The sequence below is a fragment of the Mercenaria mercenaria genome, chromosome 8, assembly GCF_021730395.1.
Source record: "Mercenaria mercenaria strain notata chromosome 8, MADL_Memer_1, whole genome shotgun sequence".
Taxonomy (NCBI): Eukaryota; Metazoa; Mollusca; class Bivalvia; order Venerida; family Veneridae; genus Mercenaria; species Mercenaria mercenaria.
The window spans coordinates 7,829,310-7,847,332 of NC_069368.1; the positions used below are offsets into that span (position 1 = coordinate 7,829,310).

An 18,023-nucleotide genomic window follows, 5' to 3' on the forward strand; every position below is an offset into this window, starting at 1 on the left:
TGGCATGATAAATAGAATAACAGGTTACTGTCTTTTGAGAAAGGGATTTCTCCGACTCGGCTAGATATGGTCCGGAAGGAGCTCGGCAAGCCTCGCTCTTTCCAGGACCATATCAAGCCTCGTCTGAGAAACCCTTTCTCAAAAGACAGTAACCTGTTATTTTCTATATATCTACTTACGAAGAAATATTCAACACTCAAAAGAAAGTGAAACTTCGCTCTAAACAGTGAAGTTTACATTTAGTGTCATCATACCTTTAACAGCGAATATCATACTTTGCAAAATTTATGGGAAGCCGTGACGGTGACGTCATTCACCGCGTTCTCGCACTGGTTTTAGGATTTATTTTTTTTTGATTTTTTTTTGCACTCCACGCAGAAACTTGGCGGCCTTTACACTTTCTCGCTGTTTGAAAGTGATTGAAGTTGCATGTACAGTTTTCATTACGAAAAAGAATCATGTTGGCGCGGTTTACGAATTTCTGTGACTGATTCGGTGTGCTCGGATGTTCTTGCAGACAACCAGTCTGCGTTTTGTACATAAATCGGAACCGGAAAACATCGAAAAAATTGTCTCAGTATATATGGAAGGGAATCTCCGCCAGGACATACATGCTGCTAAATGACATTGCTATGTTATTTACTTACATATGCGTTCTGCAACATTGCAACTGCATTTTAGCGAATTTCCGCCAGAACCTGCATGCTGCTAAATGACAAATGCATGTTGCCTTGTGTTATTCGTTTTAAACTAAATGCAACATCCATGCATCTTTGTGTTACCTTCCATCCGTTAGTGGCACATACCTTGCATCTTTCGTCACTGCATGTAAAACGCATATTCTTGCATGTAAATGGCAAATGCATCCATTGTGTGGCATATTAAAATGTTTATGTGAACAAGTTCTAAGTGTTTTGTACGTTTTACTTTCTGAAATTGATTAAATCGTTCCTCCATTATATAAAACTAACACATGCATGTTAACATTTAGTTGTTGCCCGTTGTTTTTTGTTTTTGATATATAGGTCCCTGCTGTAGACCTTTTCTATGTAGGTCCCTACTTTAAATTCATGGATTCTTAATATTGCAATGATTGAAATTTATGCAAGGCGAAAACAGTGCTAAGTAAGCACTAAGCAGCACGAAGTTAATCAAATGCGACTTTAACATTTGTAATATGAAATTCGTAGAAAGCTGGGAACCAGAATTTCCGGCAGTTTCCGTAAAATCAGTAAACCATGAACGGTGTTTTAGTAAAAAAGTACTCATAATTTTCAGCTGTCCAGGGACGTAATTTCCACCGAAAACAACACAAGTATACACGGGTAAGTTTAGACTCTCTCACCGTTTAAACCCACGGAAACTACCGAACACGTGAATTTGCTGTCGAGAGTGGTCTCCTGTGTATACTAATTTGCGCTAAAATTTTTGCTTTTTGTTGGTTCCCTGTAATGTTGTAATGCACTACCGTGCTTAAATTTTTGTTATACTGCAAGTTTAAATATTTATTAAAGCCATGTGTTTTAGTATATTATGTTTGCCGGGAAACTGTAATATAAACAAGAACCAAGTGGTTGCAAACATCACTAATGTTAATTCCAAAAAGCAGTAACAATCAAGTTATGAAAATTTCGAATATTCACAAGTCACAATTAACGTTGTTAATAGCTCGTTACATTCAGTTGCAACAACGTCAAATACGCGTAAGAAAACATAGAATACAGTTGTTAGTAATAGCACGAGTATACTAGTACATTTCAATATTGCAGTAAGCAAACAAAAAGGTTGAACGCACTTGTCAATTACATGTAAGAATAACCGATATTCATGAAAGGACTGTTTTCTTAGCTTTAAGAAGCATTAAAGATGAATTTCTTGTAAGGCAAATGTAAGAAACTAAAATGCAGTTGCAATGTTGCAGAACGCATATGTAAGTAAATAACATAGCAATGTCATTTAGCAGCATGCATCTCCTGGCGGAGATTCCCTTCCATAAGTATATGCAGACAACAAAGACGAATAACTATATACGGACGTTACCGTCTCGGGGATTTTCATCCCCTATTATTCAAGATGTGTTATGTATTCCTGGTGTTTTGTTTAAGATTTCACTAAGCTAGACCAGAGTTATGAACTTTGATTTGATCATAAATATGCATAAAAGGGCATTAGGTTTGTGTCGCATATATCTTAAAATGCATTTGATCTAAGGTCATGAAACACGATAGGGATATTATTCAGATTTGGGATTCTATTAATCAGACCACAGTTATAGCCCTTAAAATAAAACTTATCTTAACATTTAGTGTCTAATTAAAACTGACATGTCTTAGTTGGAACTGTCTAGTGTGTTTTGGGTTGCCAGCTTAAGAAATATAATCAATAAATCTAGCTTCATCCGAGGGTGTTTACATGTGATACAGTTGTCCAAATTTGTTACACAGTATGTATATACTGTAATCAATGTTTTGACGAATGTGTTGGCTTATATGTCCTCGTAGTAAGAGTATTAACAGACGACTACTTTTCAACGTATAGCAGTCGCAGTGGTACAGTGGTAGCATACCGGACTACGAAACCAGGGATCGAGAGTTCGAGCCGCGCTCTCGAGACCCGTTTAGAGATGCTTTATACCTGGCAGGATAAAGAAACAGGGAAGCTTTTGGAATTTGAATGTCACCTGCATCTTGAACTTTCCTCCAACTTAATTAGATGGATTCTCCAATATGGACTGGAACTGCACGTCAGGTCAAACTTTGGAATGGAAAATCAGATTTTATATCATCACTATATCAAAACATTGTGTAACACTATACTTAAAATTGTAAAACCGTTGTAGAAAGGAAAAGAGAAAAGAAGTAAATTGGACAAACATGACATCAAAAAAGTCAGAATGAAATTCAGAAACATATATTTAGGAGACTAACAAGACATTGGAAAAGTAGTTTTGAAATATGAATTTGAGGAAGTTCACGCATTTGGGTTAAGGAAATGTATAAAGTCTTGCAGCTTTTTCGTATGGTGGCATATTTCTGCCACGAGATAGCTAGGTAGCTATCGCGGTGCTTAAAAATATTAATGCATTTTCTCAGTAGTCCAAAGTTCCATGGAAATATTATTGCGACAATATAAATATTATCGTATTGCTACCATGTATCTCGTGGCAGTTTTGCGCTAAACATTGCGGGAAAGAAATACAATATCTAGGAAATATTGTTATCGCTGAAATATTTTCAGAAAAAAAGTGCCAACTTCCTGGAAAGTTTACAAGATTATCATAATAGCTACCTAGCCATCTCGTGGCAGAAATATGCCACCGTAGTTTTGAACTGCTTGATTAACTTAATAATTCTGACAAATGTACTACTAGTGTGTACTAATACTTGGGAACCTGTCTTGATTTTACGGTATCTTACGGCATCATTACAAAAAAAAAACATTAAAAAATAAAAAAAAAAAACGGCAGCAATTTTGAAATATGGAGAAAAACGTTGTTTTTTTTTTTTGTGTGTGTGTGTGTGTTTTTTTTTTGTTTTTTTTTACGGTAAGACCTGGTAGAATTGTTAACGTTGGTGTAAGTGACATCGCGAAGTTTTTTTGTTTGTTTTTTTTTAAATAAATCTGTGTGTTTTAATTATATTATACCATTATAGTTCTAAATAAAAAAAAGTTGAGTGTAGGCAGTTCATGGCCGTGGCAGTTTTTCCTTGGGTGTTTTACGTGTAAGTCAGGAAGGTCGCCGCGGGTCTCTCTGTAGATGATTTTTATATATGATTTATATCTATAACATTCAGTCAATAATATCAAAACATCTAAACATATGGAACTTTGACAGAATTTACGAGAAAATGAAATATATAAATAAATTTAGGATTGAGACAGATTTTAATGTGCGGTCTGCAACATGATGCTAAAGTCGCATCACAATATATATTAGGTTTAACTCCTTATAATGGTTTTACTTTATCTGAATATACCAGCAATGTGTATATTAGACGGCAATGAACAGTTGATGAAAAATACAAATTGTACCTAAACTATCAACCCAAGGAATTTGCAACGTAACCAATATAAAAACCAAAAACCAGCCTCCCCAAAACGAAACCCACAGCACGCAGATGTACACACATACACATACACACACACAAAGCCAACACATGAGGACAAAACGAACAAACAAAGGAACACAGTGGGGCACCGCCTTGGAACGGTCAGTGGCAAAAAACACCACTGGGGAGCTTAAACCGGTTTATGATGCGCACCCAACCTCACTCTTACCCCCACCATGTTCCAAAGACACGGGACAGTGTAAATAAAAGTTAGCCTTACTAGGAAAATTGATAATCCTGTAGTAGCTTTGGTCGCCATTTTCTATCTCCTAAATTAAACATTAAGCTGGAGGGTGGGAGCGGTGGGCATCAACCATGTTTTCAGTAAAATTGATCTTTACTTTAATTAATAGCAAGACGGATGATATGCTAGAGTTTTAAAGAAGTAGAAAAAAGAGCAATAATTATGTACATTTGTACAATTATTACAATATTTGCGACGAACATTTCTGTGTTTAATTTCGTGTATTTCATTAAGCATGCACCTATTTAAGGCTTCTTCGTTCTTAGAACGTGATTTTTTTTATTCCTATGTGATCTTTGTCCCTTTTTTTAATTAAAATGTTTTAAAATTTAACAGCAAACAACTCATTATGTTAAGTCAAACATGCAAACATTACTTGTTCTGCTAGTATATGGAACATATTTACAAATAGCAAGTTGTTGACCAACAAAATCCTAGAACGTAAGTTAACATTTTTCTCCCCTTCGAAGAAATTTATATAAATTGTTATGATAGACGTAAAATGACGTCCGTTTAACTATGCAGTAAGCCTTGTAGTTACTTCATAAGTTTTGGTTAGGATATGTCGCTTGGTTTCCAGCCCGCGTAAGAAACAGGGGAACTTTGTTTTCCCTCTGGAGGTCTTGTTGGGCTCATTATGAACTCATGTTTCTTCTCTAGTTCATCATATTCTCCTTTTGTATCATGTCCTTTTTTATCTATATCATTTTCTTCCTTTACACCATTTTCTTCCTTTTCAACTTCGTAAGGCTCTCCTCTGCCTTCAAATTTAACTGGTTCTCTATTTTTAGGACGTGATGACCTTGAAAGGTCATTGACTTCATCTAATATTTCATTATCTGAATGTTGCCTTTCAGCTTCAAGTCTCTGTCTCTCTTCCAGATCTCTCTGTCTCACTTCTTTGATGAAATGTTTATTCTGTAACAGATATTGTATCTTTGGTGTGTGTCTTGAGCAAAATTTTACAAAGGGTTTTCTTGTTAAGAAATATAAGAAAGTCAAAAGTTAATATAGATTTCTATTGCGAAGCTGCAAACGGCTTCAATTTTAAAGAGTATATTTGATTATGGTCTCCATGTAAGGGCTTGATCAGGCTTAGAAACTAGTTAGGTATCTGTAGGACCGATGATAAACTGTAATGATTTTAAAACAAAAGCTTTCGGAGAACAGCAACGCTCGACTATTCAACAGCCATGTCACTAAAGAAAGTTAAATGAATACATACAGAAGTCGAAAATGATGGATAATTTCGTAAAAATGCAAACAGAATTACAAATAAAAAACTGAATAAAAAGTTGCTACGTAGTTTTGTAAAGGTGCAAAGCTTGCGTATCGAATCAATTAATCATACTGAACAGGTGTGTGTAGTTGTAATCCAATCCAACACGAGGTTACTGAGATAAAACCTACGCATTTTGCTGGTAATACACATAAATTTGTTAATTTTATATTTAGGTATGTTCATATTTTCAAATATGAAATGTGGGTCTAAAGTACAGATTTAAGTTCATGAAAATGAAATGTTACACACTATTAGTTTAACTACGCTCTGTGACTCTATCTCTTACATTGCTGTCTCCTAGCTAGTATTTGGAAGTAAATGGATGTTACCTGAGAATGGCATCATATCCAATTATACAATACAGCCTGTCAGTGAAACAGTTGATTTGATAATTTTCCTTCCGTGAAGCGGTTTATAATCAAATTAAAAGTGTATCATCAAAATAAAACAATACCCATTTGTAGAAAGTACAGATGCCATTGGAAACGGTCCTACACTTGTCTATGCTGTAAGGCTGGATCAAAGAATCACTCTCTTCAGCAATTTCTATATGCACATCTTCTGGACGTCGACTAATCACTCTTTTTTGCAGACTCTCTGAACCCTGCTTGCCCATCAAATACTGGATCTCCTCCCAGTCCTGCGAGAAATCAAAGCTTTGAGAAAACTGATGAGGTGGAAAAATTGTATTTGTTATTGTCATGCACGGAAAAAAAGTATTTAAGAAAACAAGACACGAGTTCTGTAGACCCTATATGTAAAACTTAAATACTGACGAAGTTAGGTAATGATTATTTAAATACAATCTAATTGAAATATACCGAAGCGGATGTCCCATCCTAACAATAGTTACGGGAAAAAAATGTACTTTGAGTCAAGCATTAACTGATTACAATTAGGTTACAAATTAAGACCGTTTTAAGCGTTTTGATTATTAAATTTTCTTTGTTTCATAAGGAATCATGTGTAATCAGAATTAGAAAAGATGCTGATCGGTGATTTGGTACGTTTAGAAATGTAAAGAATCAGTCTCCCTTTTTGTGCTGCAAAACATATTAACGAAATCATTGTAAAGAATTAAGCTTTCACGAGATCTAACCGTCTACAACAACCCAAAACGTTTAACCTTTGAATCAAATACAGCTCTTTTCGAATCATACAGTGTAATTTATACGAAAGGTGTTCAAGTCATTACGGAAATAAAAACGGAATATGTGAGTTGTACAGGGCTTTTTTTTTTTTGGATTTTTTTTTGTTTGTTTTTTTTTTGTTTTTTTTTTTCATTTCTGTATTCTTAAACATTTGATTTACAGCTCGAGAAAATCTACTTTGTCTAGTAACTTTTGAAAACAGATCATCCCTATACTCTGACCTGTAGATCGTCCCTTTGTTCGCCAAGTAGAAGGTATGTTGATGACATTACATCGTGTACAATTTTAGGTGGTCGTTTGTAATTCCTTATTTCTATTATTGTGTGGGGATCCATCTTTGCCATCGGGTGCATGTGACCTATGTAAGCAGAAACAAAATTATTTCGTCATGGTGATTTTTTCTCCATTTACTGCTGATATTCTGTTGTTTCGTTCATATAATATCAGGAAAGGATCTAGGCGAAGGCCTTCAAACGCATATTATTTAAAAAGGTTTATAATGCCAAAAAAACTGTTTAATATCGTTAATGGTAACAAAAATAGTTCTGTTTTATATCGGTCAATCGGTGACATAACTATAAAATACCATATACAAATAGGCACGCAATGTACAACACTTTATGTTGATAATAAATTGATGAATGGTAGCTGAACATTTTATTCAACAATGTCAGACACAGAAGTGATGCAAACAGTATTTTTGTATCCATTTCCTCTAAAACGGTAGTGAACCCATAATCTCTGTCGACAAAGTCCGTGCGATTTCGTATTTCGGAATTCTTCGGTCGTAAAAGTAGCTCATACAATTAATGGTTTCCGTAACAACCGAAGCATGCCGAAATTACTTGCGGAGAAGATTCCGGGCCAACTACCTTAGCAGAGACTGTTATCATTTTGCGTCATATGCTTCCAAAGAATGATCTAATAAACATTTATAAATTTGAGCAATTCCAATTAAGTTTGACTAATTGTAAAATATATTTTATAAATATTTACCTTTCATTTTTGTCAAATTGTCTTGCAAGCGCTCCGCCTCCGTGATGTCCTCTTGCAAATCTTGATGATATTTAGACTTCTTCGCCCTGGCTAACCATTTGTTAACAACATTGATATTTCGCCCTTTTATGGCAGATCTTAGCTCTTTATTAACATGAAAAGAAAAATAAATATTTTGTTCGTTACGTGGATTAATACGGGCACATACATACAAAATCAGCATAGGTTGTATATTAATAAGTACCCTGCTCTTTCTTTGTTTGCTCATATTTTTGAGAAATTAAAAGAATATATACCCTAATCTTTTCCTGTTATACACGTGTTACTACAGAAATGAAACTCTGAGCCCAGATGTAAATGACAATGCTAGTAACTTGGTGTTGTGGTTCAGATGAAGCAATCGAAATGTGGTATTGGTCATGCCAAATTACTACAGAATTGTCAGAAATATTTAAATCATTTTCTTCATTTCCCAGTATTGTCTCTGTTTCACCTCTTTTAGTATTACTTTACCATGATCGGAAACAGTAACTTTTTTATCATCCATATTATTCCTTATTTCACAGTACTGCTTCAGTTTCTCCTCTCCTTGTATTTCGCCATAGCTCTCCTTTTTCATTTCATCATGGCCAGGAACAGTGCAACATGTAAATCTTACCTTTCTTTATTTCCCTTTACTGTTTTGGTTTCTCCTCTTCTTGTTTTATTTCACCACCGTCGAGAACAGTGTAATATTTAATCTATACCTTTCTTTATTTCCAAGTACTGTTTCATTTTCTCCTCTTCTTTTTTTTCCATTGCAGACCGGTCAGGAAAGATGTAACATTTAAACCATACCTTTCTATATTTCCCAGAACTGTTTCAGTTTCTCTTCTTCCTGTTTTATATCACCATGTTGGGAACAGTGTAATATCTGGACCACGCCTTTCTTTATTTCCCAGTACTGTTTCACTTTCTCTTCTCCCATGTTGGGAACAGTGTAATATCTGGACCATGCCTTTCTTTATTTCCCAGTACTGTTTCAGTTTCTCTTCTCCCATGTTGGGAACAGTGTAATATCTGGACCACGCCTTTCTTTATTTCCCAGTACTGTTTCAGTTTCTCTTCTCCCATGTTGGGAACAGTGTAATATCTGGACCACGCCTTTCTTTATTTCCCAGTACTGTTTCAGTTTCTCTTCTCCCATGTTGGGAACAGTGTAATATTTGGACCACACCTTTCTATATTTCCCTGTACTGTTTCAGTTTCTCATTCCCTTGTTGTATTTCACCATAGTCGGAAAGAGTGCATATTTACCATAACTTCAACTATTTCTCAGTACTAATTCAGTCTCTCCTCTCCACATTTTGTTTCACCATGGTCTGGAAGGATGTAATATTGAAACCATACCTTTCTTTATTTCCCAGTACTGTGTCAGTTTTGTCCTTGTTTTATTTCACCATAGTCATGAACAGTGTAATATTTATAGCATACCTTTCTTTACTTCCTAGTACTTTTTCAGTTTCTCTTTCCCTTGTTCGATTCGCCGTAAAACCCAACTCACTCACTTCCCTTGTTTTATTTCACCATGACCGGTAACAATGTTATATCTATATCTAAATAATACCTTTCTTTACTTCCCAGTACTGTTTCAGTTTCTCCTCCCCTTGTTTTATTTCACCATGATCGGGAACTGTGTAACATCTGAACACTTCAATGGCATCCTGTAGAGCTCTCTCCGATGTGTGATTTTTTATATTGTGCTCGAGACGATTTCGGAGCATTTTATCTCGATGTTTCTGTAAAAAAAGTGTGTAAGATAGTTGTATTACATGTATATAATGTATAAAAGATTATTCATTTTATAACTGAAAGGAGCACTGTTTGCTATTACCCGAGTCATTTAATAATTCTAAATAAAGGAAGCGTTTTAACACATATACAAAATATGAGTATTTCATATCTTATTTATTTCAAACTTAGTAAGTTTCCTATTTCTGTATTCATATTATATTTGTGTCAAACTTAGCAAGTTACTTATATTGAAACCAGTGGGTATATAAATAACAAGAAACCCAAATTAACAAACATATTAACTATCATCAACAACAACAACATATTTTAATAACACAAAATGTATAACATTTAACTGCAATTTAGATAATTCTCAAACTTAAAAAAAATAGTATTACAAGTTTCTTTAACCAGCATACATGTTGATGTAATCTGCATACGCAGTTTATTACGCTGAAATATAAAACCACACGCCAAACTCGTGCAAAACCCATGCAAACAAACATGGTATTCGATTTAAGAAGATATCATTAATGCTTACATGAATTTATTGCTTCAAAAAAAATGTATGTTGTGTTGAATTCGAAATAATTCCAAATATAAGTTGTCAAACAATTTTAGTCCATACACCCAGGCCTTGTGTTTCTGGAAAGTCGACCACCATCACAGAAAGAATGTTCATGTCAGACAGACATATATTTCTATCTATGTTTATATATAGCTTGCAATGCTTTCGAAAGATCGGGTTTGTCCGTATCCTCCGTAAAATGTGAAACTTTAAGACCGAGGCGATCACATTTTTATTTCACAGTCACTATAAAATAGTCAAAATTTTTCTATTTTACACCAAACTTGATCAACCTGATACAATCTATAGATGCCTCCGTGCTTACTTCGCAAAATTCTTTGCCACCCTGTGGAAGATTTTTTTTTTTCGTCTTAGATTAAACAGATTTTTCAAACAAAGTCACAAAACTGTCAAAATCATTGTTAACTTGAGCTAAAACCAATCTTATTAACCTTTAGCCTGCTGGTGGCAAGTGATTATGCCTTTGCGACCAGTGCAGACCAAGATCTGCACTGTTCGCTATTCAATCAGTAAATTTTCAGCGAACACCTATTCGAACAATTAATGAAACTGCCCAAATTGAATGATGGACAAAGTCCATTTTGGAAATCTTGCAAGCTGAAGGTTAACAACCGGTTTTACCTAAAACTACGTTATTTAAGAAAATTAAAGCACTAACATGTGATCTGTGGTAACATTTTGCTTTTCTTTACCTGTTGCAGGAGTGGCAAAGACTTTTGCAATTACTTTCAATAATTATTGTGATAAAACCAGCCCCAACTCAAACACGTGTGCTTATGTGAATGTTCTTACATTTCGTACTCCTTTTTCAAAATTCTGAGAATTTAAATTAATTTTTGTAGTACTAGTATATGTAAATAAAACATAACGATCTTAAAATATTCTATTAGTACAAAAGTCCTACCGTTTGAAATTGTTCAAACAACTAGAAAGTATAAATCTCTTTTACCATTTCCAATTAAGTAAAACCAGTCTCAACCGACATCGATAAAAGTGCTAAGATGTCGTTTGAGAGAGACTGTTATGTGAGATAAGTTCTCCAGTTCCTTCAGATATACTAAGGAAATGTTGTTTCCACCAAGTGTCGTTGAAAAAAGTGAAATCAATCAATCAAATTATCAATCAATCAATCATTTAATCAAAGAACGTTTGTAAATGACTGAAAGAAGAACATTCGAGACTGAATTAATAAATGAACGAACGAACGAACGAATGAATGAGAAATACCTCTGGTAAACGAGATTTTTCTCTTTGCCTGATAAGATAGACACACGCCTCATGAAACACCTTGGAGCCGGCTTCCCTACAGTAGATCTTTAAAGCATACTGACCCTCCTCCGGAACATGAACTCGCACTTGAACCTCATTATCGCCTGTTGCACATTCCACCTTGTACAAAAATGTATATTATGTTACCATTTAAATATCAATGTAGAGAAAGAGTTTCGGCATTCGGCTGCAGAATCTCTTAAGCGTAAACATTTAACGTATTTATCTTTACTTTTGAAATATTCATTATCTGGATTGCGCGTTGTACTTTGATATAACAGATATTCGACTTAGAATTGACACATGTACTTTGTACACGTGATTCATGTCTTCGGGACAGGACTGAACATTTCTTCGACACAAGCGAGTTCGAGATACCAAATGTATAAAAAACAAATGAGCCGCGCCATGAGAAAACCAACATAGTGGCTTTGCGACCAGCATGGATCCAGACCAGCCTGCGCATCCGCGCAGTTGCTCGAACCTTTTATATGAAAGGAAAGGGAAACGTTCAAACTGCGGTCAAAGACAATTTAAGGAGGTATCGTCGCCAAACATAAAGTCTGTACGAAGGGGTTGATGTGAATTGTAGCATTAAATTAGAAAATAAAACAGTTATGCACATAGAACACCAACTTTATACGATTTGGCAAAATTGATGATTTCAGTTTCTTTTTTCTTTTTTTTTCAAGAATGTAATGGCCCTTTGTAAAAGTAGTGAGTCAATAGACTGTGCTTATTGATGAGACTATAAACTGAAAAAAAAAACTTTGAAACTTTTTTTATTCTTAATTTCAGGAAATGAAAAATCGGGCCTTGGGAAAATAGTATACAACTATGAACCTTAGTGTCGGTCAATATTTTCCTGATGGGGGTCAATAGTCATTTTCACTGGCTGAATTATTTAACTATTTTAACCACTTGAAAGGTAAATAGATATAGTTGTATATTACTGACCGCCAAACCATTTAGTAAGTGTGTATTGGTTCATGACATTTAGAAATGTATACATTTCTTCCTTTGACAAAAATGTAACTTACTTGTTCTACAAGCTCATAAACTGGCAGATAATTGTGCGTAAGTTGGCAAGTAACATCTAAATCTCGTTCCATTCTGAACCATAGGTCTCTGTATTCTCCAGGTTTAATGTAAATACAGCTTTCAAAATGAGTCAGAGGTACAAGACCTAGACTGCGGCAGTGTGGGCCTGGTCCCCAACCATTTTCTTGACTGTCCGGCAGCGCCTCTACTTCACCTTCTTCAAAATGTTTATCAGAAATAATTCTAAATTGACACAAGCGTTGAAGTCCTTTTCCTGGAGTTTTTGCTTTCTCCACCATTTTATCTCGATAACCTCCATAAATATCGAAGAGGTATCTACCAGCCTTTGGAAGAGTAACCTCGAAAATAAACTTTGAAGGCTTTCTGTTCACGAACACATATTTATCTAAAATGTCTACCTTAGTGTTCCTGTTTTCAATTTCATTTGATTCACCAATGAAGTATGCAAAAGAATTAACTTCAATATTGTCAATTTGTCTTTTGGGAAATGCAATTTCTATATCAAGTTTTCCATTCATCGCTCTGGCTGTTCCCGATTTTGGCGCCAGAACAGAACTATGCATGAGAAAGAAATGTGGATTGTAATATGGGAAACTGAGAAATTCTTTCTTGGAAATTGGTTGGTCAAGCAGCTGCCAGTTGAAGTCTTCTGGATGGCAAAAGGTTGAGAATACATCCGGGTCCGTAAGGAAGAAAAAATCGGAAGCCTGAAAATATGAAAACTCAATTATGATTATATGTATTGACATATTTTCAATTCAAACATATATTTTTTATTTAAGGTTATTAGCTAATTCAACATTTTGACACTTACTAGTTTGGTGGAAATTATCCTGTTTCATATTTATATCAGTAGACGGCGATGCCGGTCTATAGTTCCATATATCACCTTGTTTTGAATGTGTGTGTGTGTTGTTTTGTATCTTAGATTTGTCTAGGAAATTTCGAATTCATATGACATTTTCTCCGCAATGGTCTACACTAGCTACCAAATGATGGTTATATATTATAACCTATTCATATGCCTAAAGGGTAATACAGAGTTTTCAACTGTTTTATTCGTGTGCAACAGAAACTATATGGGTAAACGCAAGATCTTACACTGAAGCCTACTCTTACGCTATCTCAGTCGTATACAGTTCATCACAGCTGACTGGCGTAAAATCAATTTATTTACATTTTATACTTTTTACATGTTTTCCATCCTAAGGCCTACATTTTTAGTTTTAAATACCTCTGTTTCGACATCATCTGAGCTGCCCGCCCCTCTCTGCATAGACCACTCTATATGAATCAGATGCCACTCTTCATCAGCAAACACGGCAGCCCATTTGGTCTGCATGGAATTCTCGGGCGCTCCAATGAAGTATGTCTCGTTCTTGCCAAGTCCGGAGATTATGTTGCATGGAATACCAGAACGCCTTGAAACAAACCAAATAGTTATTTAACTTGTGATATTTATATATTCCATACAAGAACGCATTTTTTCTCTGTAAGTAACTGACAACTCCACTTGAACAAGAAGTGGTTTTTGGACTTGTTGCCATGCAGAACATTGCTTTGCCGTGGAAAGGAATTTGCAACCTATAACCATGTGCTCCACTCAGCTAACCGGACAGGTAATGGAATGTTAAAAAAAAAGATAATCTTGAAAAAAAACTTGAATCTATAATTCAAACAATTCAGTCATGTGGTCAGTTAAACTTGAAATATATAATCCAACTTTGAAACAAAGAAATAATATAAATTATCTTTAAAAAAGAAAAGAAAAGAACTTCAATACCTGCACAAGATTGTAAAGAAAGTTGTGAGATCACCCCTGTCGTCTTTAATCATCTTCATATACTCTCTTGGGGTATCTCCATCTTTGACCATATCAAGCGAGGCGCTGTCATAACCTTGATCCTTCATCCAGAGATAAATTGCTGAAAAGTAAGCAAAAATAAGCCAAGTGCATCTTCCGGCTCGTTTACGTCCAGTATTACCTCTTTTACCAGATTCTCTAAAGAGCAAACACCTTAAAAGCATATATTTTCTTTCCGACTGTACCAGGCTATTTACAATTGTTTTATTGTAGGGAGTTTCCAATGAATTATTAGCATTTCTTTTCAAAAGTCGGAGGAAAATCAAACAACTACCTAGGGCCTGTGCAATGATGTATTGAAATATAATTTGTTCTTGCAAAAACAGTAAGAAAGTTTACAGACTTGAGTATCAATCGGTTAAAGCTAGCTTACCGGTGACATGGTGTGTTTCTTTCGTCAGTCCCGTGGACAGATATTTCAACAGCGAGGTATAAGTTCCATCAGTCCCTTTTGGCATCTACATTAAAAAGATAAATAAAGAAATAAATATATGAGCCGCGCCATGAGAAAACCAACATAGTGGCTTTGCGACCAGCATGGATCCAGACCAGCCTGCGCATCCGCGCAGTCTGGTCAGGATCCATGCTGTTCGCTTTCAAAGCCTATTGGAATTAGAGATACTGTTAGCGAACAGCATGGATCCTGACCTGGATCCATGCTGGTCGCAAAGCCATTATGTTGGTTTTCTTATGGCGCGGCTCATATTAATACATAACTTCTTTTCTCGCTAACTGCTAAGGTTGCTGTCCATATTTCGAGGGAAAAAATAATATCAAATTTGTGCAGTGTGTTTTATACATAATACCAACAGAAAATAAAATGTCTCACAATGGGGGTGTAATAGTTCTGTTCCAAAAGGACTGCCGTAAAAGTACGAAATCGCAAACATTTTTCGAGGAAAAAAATAATACCAAATTTATGCAGTGTGTTTTATACATAATACCAACGGAAATTAAATGACTCACAATAGGGGTGTAATAGTTATGTTCCAAAATGACTGCCGTAAAAACGTCTCTATTAGTCTAGCTTGCGCTTTCGGACGGGAATAGCATAGCATACAACAAAATTTTATATAATAATTTCAAAGGAAAATACATTTGATTGGGGAACACCACTTATAAAACAACAACGAATACAAATGAAAAAACCAACATAGTGTTTGCGACCGCGCAGTCTGGTCAGGATCCATGCCGCTTTCAAAGCCTACACTCAGTTCCAAAAGAAAGTGTGCACTTAGTTTTCTGTTATTTTTTCTCGGTTATTTTCATGAAAACTTATAATGTTTGGTACCAAAATTTAAATCAGTGCGTAAACAAATTGGTGTGCATTTTAGATTTTGAGTTATACCTGAGAGTTAGTGTATGAAAAAATGAAACAAAAACGTCGGGGAATTTTTTGAAATATTTAAACTTAAAAAAGTGCACACTTTCTTTTGGAACTGAATTGGCCTATATTGCAATTAGAGAAACCGTTAGCGAACAGCATGGATCCTGACCAGACTGCGCGGATGCGCAGGCTGGTCTGGATCCATGCTGGTCGCAAAGCCACTATGTTTGTTTTCTCATGGCGCGGCTCAAACATTGAACTATACATACCGCAGCAATCTTCTGTTGTATATCTCTGTTAACATCCTTATCGTAGATTTCTGCCTTTGTGCTGTCCGGGATATATGCTGGCGGATAATCCGGATTGGTATCCTCAACATTTTTCTGAAATATATTGAAATCAAATATCACGAAAGTTAACGTGCAAAAAAAAAAGAAAAAAGGGGAAAAGAAAAGAACTTGATATTACCGTCTTTATTTTTTGATCATTTCTTTTTATTAATTAAATTTTTGATTTACAAACGCACAACCAGAGACATTATGAATATAAATCTGGATTAATAATAATTACATTTATGATTAGCGTGGAAAAAACTGTGCCGCATCTTTTTTGAGAGTACAATATACATATATCTTTATACAGACATCACCCTCGATCCCCAATCCCATTTTTTCTCATGAATCGACAAAAGACAGGTTATAGATTACAATAGTTTTGTCGGACTTCATTTTATATTGAGAACAGGAGAGCGCCTATATTGGGCCAATTATACTAGTGGAAATAATGAGTACGCAAAAAAACGAAAAACATGATAAGACAATCGCTTACGTAATCAACATCTTCTATCGGAGCTGTCCTTGAATTGACGCAACCCATTCTTCTAACAGTCCGCAGCCAGTACTTCTTTAATGTAATATTTCATATCTAAAACTTAAATAACAGTTAATACATCTCGTGACAAATTATCATAAAAACATTTTGTCAATTTATTTACTCCGATATATAATTCCGCGATACCCTTTTCCAAAATGTTCCAAGCCGGTGCGGAATTCACACCTTTAACTCAAAATCTGTGTTATTCGAAAAGTACGGGCTTATCACTAATGGATGTGTTTTAAAGAAAATTACTAATCCCTAGTTACACGTTAAGATGCAATGAAAGGCGGATAGTTTCTTCATTAATCTGCCTTTTTCATACAGACATTGAACTTCTTCCGAATGAAGCTTTGAATTTGATTGACTTTCTCATGTCGTGCCTTTTATAAATCCATTAATCTACTCAGGCGAAAACTTAATCGATCGAAGTGATAGATATTATTGAAAATAAGATGTTTTGAAAAGAAACAGTTTAATGAAAGGTTATTTTAACTTTTTACATACATCTACGGGATTTGTGTAAGAAAATGTAGCGTAACTTTATAAAAAAGTTACGGAGTGCCAACCTTATCGCCAGGGGAGGGAGGGATGGAGAGAGAGGGAGGGGGAGAGACTGCGATCAGATGGAAAGCCTGGTCAGGATCCATGCTGTTCGCTTTCAAAGCCTATTAAAGAGTCGAACAATTAAATAGTTTGGCAACATTTTATACAAAGTATGGAAGCGTCAGAGATTTGTAATAAGTCATAAGTACGACTTACTAAATCCTATATACGACATACTTACTTTTACGCTCGACTTACTAACTCATATATACGACTTACTTACCATATATATTTTGATAGAATACAAAAATCAACTATTTCACTTACCCGATTATAGTAATACTCCTTCCATTAACACATTATCATAAATAAATCATTTTCATTATTGGTATTTTTCAATAACCAAAAACAAAAACGATATGTTTAGCATAAACAAACACATTTATATATCTAGGGTATTGAATTTCTCAAATTTCTTTGTCATTGTTCTGAATGGAATGTTTTATACAAAAATGAACTTGGTGGACATTACGGTTAAAAAGCTGTATAATTTCATTTATATTCTACACTGGATATATGTAGTGAACTGTGTGATTATGAAAGTGTTAACATCCTTAAAGTTCCATAAGACTTTAAATTTAATTCTAAAAACAGATGAAACAGCTGTCAAAATAGATGGTGTGCATACTAACATGGTTAGAAAAGCGCTACTTTTATTACTGCACATGAACTTTTACAGTTAGAGCCATCAAGGGAGGTAATAAAAAACAATAGATTCAATAAAACTTCCTACTATGTTCAAGTCTTTGACAAGTATTAGTGAAGACAATTACTGGAAATAGGTTTTAAAAAGAAATTAATATATTTTATGTTCATATCGGAAAATATGGCAGCCACATTTTAAACAAAGGCATTATGAGCCTTTAACCTTTACCCTG

General features: G+C 34.9%; 1 protein-coding gene across 4 annotated transcripts; it reads right to left on the reverse strand.

Moving 5' to 3' along the window:
* Window positions 1-4,427: 4,427 nt before the first annotated feature.
* LOC123523111 (lim and transglutaminase domain protein ltd-1-like) lies at window positions 4,428-17,537 on the reverse strand. Of its 4 annotated transcripts, none has more exons than XM_045300746.2 (14): window positions 17,413-17,537; window positions 16,495-16,590; window positions 15,936-16,049; window positions 14,713-14,797; window positions 14,259-14,400; window positions 13,710-13,896; window positions 12,454-13,182; window positions 11,372-11,533; window positions 10,937-10,960; window positions 9,389-9,560; window positions 7,783-7,926; window positions 7,008-7,144; window positions 6,090-6,275; window positions 4,428-5,271 (listed from the first exon to the last, which is right to left on the reverse strand). In XM_045300746.2, the coding sequence occupies exons 2-14, from the start codon at window positions 16,540-16,542 to the stop codon at window positions 4,909-4,911; spliced, it is 2,493 nt and encodes an 830-aa protein (XP_045156681.2). In that variant the 5' UTR covers window positions 16,543-16,590; window positions 17,413-17,537; the 3' UTR covers window positions 4,428-4,908. The 4 variants fall into 4 exon arrangements, with proteins under 4 accessions (XP_045156681.2, XP_045156680.2, XP_045156682.2 ...); XM_045300745.2 differs by having other exon boundaries at window positions 16,495-16,596; window positions 17,413-17,498; XM_045300747.2 differs by having other exon boundaries at window positions 16,495-16,569; window positions 17,413-17,486.
* Between the last annotated feature and the right edge of the window lie 486 nt (window positions 17,538-18,023).

What these genes read in the sequence shown, in the direction of transcription:
- LOC123523111 (XM_045300746.2), bottom strand. Translation starts at nt 16,542, where the DNA reads ATGGGTTGCGTCAATTCAAGGACAGCTCCGATAGAAGATGTTGATTAC. An exon ending in TACAACAGAAGATTGCTGCG is followed by an intron (nt 14,798 to 15,935) that starts GTATGTATAGTT and finishes TTTTTAATGTAG; the next exon opens with ATGCCAAAAGGGACTGATGG. An exon ending in TTCTTTACAATCTTGTGCAG is followed by an intron (nt 13,897 to 14,258) that starts GTATTGAAGTTC and finishes GTTTGTTTCAAG; the next exon opens with GCGTTCTGGTATTCCATGCA.